The sequence below is a fragment of the Mya arenaria genome, chromosome 15 (genome assembly GCF_026914265.1).
Source record: "Mya arenaria isolate MELC-2E11 chromosome 15, ASM2691426v1".
Taxonomy (NCBI): Eukaryota; Metazoa; Mollusca; class Bivalvia; order Myida; family Myidae; genus Mya; species Mya arenaria.
In genome coordinates, this window is record NC_069136.1 from 17,880,925 (window position 1) to 17,885,792 (window position 4,868).

Here is a 4,868-nt window from a genome sequence, read left to right on the forward strand (position 1 = left end):
CCAACAGAGTGACAACGAGGATTCGTTGGATGACAAAGCAAACCGAGAGACACGCGGCCGAGGGGGACGGGGCGGGGGAGGGGGTCAAGGACGAACCCGTAGGGAAAGGGCGCCCAGCAGACAACCACTAGACCTAGACAAAAGGTTCTTGGAGAGGCTAGCGAACAGGGAGCCGGCGGATATACTTCAAACGATTTCCAACCCGCAGACGGAGCTAAAAGACGTCCTGGACCGCATCGCCACGAACGACACTTTGATCGCTCTACTGTTAAGGGTTCTTGCAAAGGCGTTCACGTGTCAATTGAAGTCAGAGTACCTCAACCGGGTGTTAATTATCATCAAAGAGGCAAAGGTCTTCGACACAGGTAATACAACACATCCAGCCTTACAGAATATGTATTATAATCAAAATAATGCAATTACTAAAGTCATTTTCAACGGTATGTCAACTTATTATTACTCTATCACTTATTTTATACACGCATGTATATAAAGTACATACTTGAACTGAGATCTTACTATTTAGGTAATACATCCTGGCCTTTTTTAATCAAATCATATCAAATTATATAAAGAAATTCTACACTTGACTTTAATTGTTTCTTAAATACAAACTATGTGTTTGTTCACTCTAATGATATTACGCCTTTCTCTTTGTGCTATTGGTACATGTTTATTCTGCTATATGTCGTCATGGTTATGTGTGTTTGTTAATGTCGATTAAATTAAAGAAATAGACTTTTGGAAACATGGTTATGTTTCTTATGTTTCAGTGGTTCCCTACTTTATGGACATGCAGGGCGAGGACAGGCCGCACGTGCGGCTCGGGTTCCGACAGCCGCTTCGGGACATGGTCACCGTCATGTTAAAATTCGTAGAGAAAAAAACGATTTCTATCATGGAGATTGTAGGTACGTACTAGTAATTTAGGGTTTTATCATATGCCATTGCATACAATCTTAAACAAATGTAATAGTATCACTAAGCCATTTTGAAAACCCACATTACAATTTGACTGGTGTCAAGTGAGTTCAGTAATTAAGTAATTTTCTTTACAAACTCTAGTTTGGTATGTGTTGATGCATGAAAACTACATACATTGCCATTATAGTGTATAGTGTAAAAGCTCAGCGTTTCCAATTTATATAGCTTACTTTAATTGATGGTATGAGCGTATTTTGCTTACCTTTTGGACGTTTGTTGTCTTTAAGGGCTTCACAAATTGCTGAAAACGGTCATAAATAGACTGCGAGAGGGTACTGACGTCATTGATGACGACATACTTCAAAACTTCCGGTTACTGACAGAAACAAAGGAGGACATTCTGCGAAAACGAACTGCTAAATGGTGCGACTTTTGCGATCATGTTCAGCTTTGCGATGCATTTAAAGCTACTTCATCAATAACATTATTGAAATTATAAACAAATGTTTCAGCGTAAATGTTTTCAGTCAGGAGGGTTAAGGGTGACGAAATTGTTTTGTAACATATTGTCAAAGACACTGTTTAATATCTATCGAGCGATACAGGAGAGTATCGTTGAAATTGATCCGCATGCTAGTTACTGGACTGTAATGCTAGAGTCTACTTGGCGTTACATCTCAGATATAGGATTAGTTTATAGAAGAAAAAGGCATGAGTTGGTAAAAATGGTACAACAGGTTATAGCCCCTTCCCAAATTCCCTTTGTAAATACATGTAGTTTCATAAAATGCATGCGTTTACCATCAAAGCACTTAAAGTGCTGAGCTACTTGGGAAATGGAACTTATTTCAACGACTTTTCATGTCAGATTCATAAACAACAAACAAATATGTAACAATATGCCATAAATCAGACATGACTTAATATACCTTAACGTATCAATATAACTCCAGTTTCTTACGCTTATACATTTCAGCGGTAGGTTTGGGGAAGGACCTTTTCTGTCGGGTCAAAACCAACCAGAAGAAAGGCCATCAGGAGCAAATATAGCTCGCGACTTCGCAATGGATCCCGAGGGAGGATGTAATATTCGATGCAGATATAGGCTTGACTGTGGGCATGTTTGTGAACGATTCTGTCATCCTCTGGACCAGGATCATAAGAAAGAATCAAGCAGATGTAGAAAACGTTGCAACAGGATCCTATGTGTCAACAGACACAAGTGCCCACTACGATGTGAACAGAAATGTGAGCCTTGTAAAGAGGAAATGGAGAAAATAATACCAAGATGTGGGCACGTTCAACGAGTGTAATGTTCTATCCCTACCGCCGATTTCACATGTCAGGAGGCTTGTCAATCAATACTGTCTTGCGGACATAAATGTCAGTCGAGGTGCGGCATGGCGCATACACAGGACTGCGGCTTAACAGTCGAAAAGATATGGCCATGCGGCCATAAAGGAAATATAAAATGTCACCAGAAAGATAAAGCTATTTGCAGTGTTGCATGTGATGGGATTTTGAGCTGTAGTCACCGATGTCGAGGGACTTGCGGGCAGTGCTTTTATGGCAGATTGCACGTCCCATGCCGGAATGAGTGTAAGAGAACTTTGGTTTGTGGACATGAATGCCAGGACAGATGTAGTCAATGCCCACCGTGTACAAGGCCCTGCCAGAACCAATGCCAACATAGTGACTGCCCTCGGAGATGTGGTGAATTATGTACACCGTGTAGAGAACCATGCATATGGTCGTGTGAACACTATAAATGTACGAACATCTGCAGTGAACCATGCGACCGACCTCTTTGTGATAAACCATGCAGGAAACGACTAGCATGTGGTCATAGCTGTATTGGGCTATGTGGGGAACCATGCCCGGCGGACTGTAGGGTTTGCGACAAACAGAAGGTTACCGAGATCTTCTTCGGAGATGAAGACGAAGAAGACGCTCGATTTGTACTACTTCAAGACTGCAGAATGCGTTGCATCTTCGAAGTGAATGGGATGGATACATACATGAAAACAAAAGTCGATGAAAAGGGAGAAATAAAACTGAAGGATTGTCCAAAATGCCGCACTCCGATAAGAAGAACGATTCGGTATAGGTCGACCATCAATCAAACACTAACGGATATTGAACAAGTAAAAAGTCATGTCATTGCAAATAAAACAAGATTGCGAAAGCTAAGAAAGGACATAAGGCAAACTTTCGGGGAGATTGAAGACGAGCAAAATAAATTGATTTTAAGGAGAAGAATGGAAAAAGCTTACGACGAGCAAGCAGAAAACGCATTGACTGCTCTATTGAACCAGTCGCGCTTTTTGTCACAGATTGACAAGCACAAGTCCGAGTGGTCGAACCTAAAAGGACTGTCATACAGAGGCGAACGAAAGAAGGCTTTCTTGCTCATTGGAAGAATGGTGGATTGGATAATGTCAGAACGATCGCTTATGACAGCGCAGGAGACGGGAGATGCTAAATTGGAGTTTGATCGTTTACGGGCGCAGTTGAAACTTTTGATGTTTCAAATGCGTGCAAATGAAAAACGTATTCAGTTAGATAATACATTGAAAGCAAAGATTCGAGACGCCGAAACGACCTTAAACGGAACCTGCAAATTTAAAGGTGATGTAAAGGCCAAAGTTGAAGACTGTTTAAGGGCTTTACAGAACATAATACCAACAACGGAGTTGGGGATTTCAGAAGAAGAGAGGATAATGATTGTAAACGCAATGGAGCTCCAAAAAGGACACTGGTTTAAATGTCCAAATGGTATGGAAAACTCTTTTATTTTAAAACCAACACTGATATAACTTGGAATTGTTATTATTATAGTATGCTGATTAAACTTGGGATATTGCACATTTTATTAGTGAATTCAACGTACAATTGATATTTAAAAAAAGCTTGTGAGTTTCTACAATCTACTTGTAAATGTCGTGTTTTACCCCTAGTAAAATAATGTTCACATTAATGTTGACTGTATAAACTTAGTACTATTAAGCATTATGTTTTACATGTTCAAACGTTACTAAGTCATAACGGTTAAAATAATAACTTATAATGTATATGTGGTTTTGTAGGTCACGTGTATGCCATAGATCAATGTGGGGGCGCTACGATGGAGAGTCGCTGTCCCGATTGTGAATCCTGGATAGGAGGTGCCAACCATCGTCTGCGAGCCGACAACGTTCTGGCGACGGAAATGGATGGGGCCGTCCACGCTGCCTGGTCTGAACAAGCCAATATGGCGAACTATGGGTTTGAAGCCATATTTTAAGAGGTTTACGAAAGCGTTTACTCGCTGAACCTTAAGGGGCAGTACTTCGAATGTTTTGAACAATATGATCAATATTGAATGGTTGCTTTTGAAGCATAGTATAAATGAGTGTATACGAATGCATGTTTGTATGTACATACATGTACTGCTTTGATGTTTTTTTTTATTTTTGATTATGAATCATATTTTATTTGTAAGATATCTAATGTACCAAATGCCATAGTTACATGTATTTCCAACTGATATTCTAAAACATATAAAAGTATGCAAGGAATGTTTAATTCGAAATTAATGGAAATAATTTATTTTTTATTTTTAAAATGACTGAAATATTGTTCTAAGTATGTTGTGTACATCCCTTTTTAGCTTTTAATATCTGCCTTTTACATGTTAAAGACCTTTCCGTTACAATGTGTTGTTATTTGTCTAGAAATAATGTTGTTCATTTGTATGCAATTGAACTATGCCATAGACATTACATAACACATGCGGAGCGGAGTTCATTTGTTACAGATGGCATTATGCTCGTTGTACTTATTGTAATTAACTTTAATAGATATAGTTATGCATATTTCTGATTATTGTAAATCGATGTATGATGGTTGTCCTTAAATTGGGAATTAATAAATTATTTAAATTCTGGTTAAATTAAAAATTCCAA

General features: G+C 38.9%; 1 protein-coding gene across 1 annotated transcript; it reads left to right on the forward strand.

Moving 5' to 3' along the window:
* Positions 1-1,249: 1,249 nt before the first annotated feature.
* On the forward strand, positions 1,250-4,597 carry LOC128220796 (NFX1-type zinc finger-containing protein 1-like). The gene is made up of 3 exons (XM_052929343.1): positions 1,250-1,347; positions 1,901-3,699; positions 4,011-4,597. The coding sequence occupies exons 2-3, from the start codon at positions 2,325-2,327 to the stop codon at positions 4,205-4,207; spliced, it is 1,572 nt and encodes a 523-aa protein (XP_052785303.1). The 5' UTR covers positions 1,250-1,347; positions 1,901-2,324; the 3' UTR covers positions 4,208-4,597.
* The last annotated feature ends 271 nt before the right edge of the window (positions 4,598-4,868 follow it).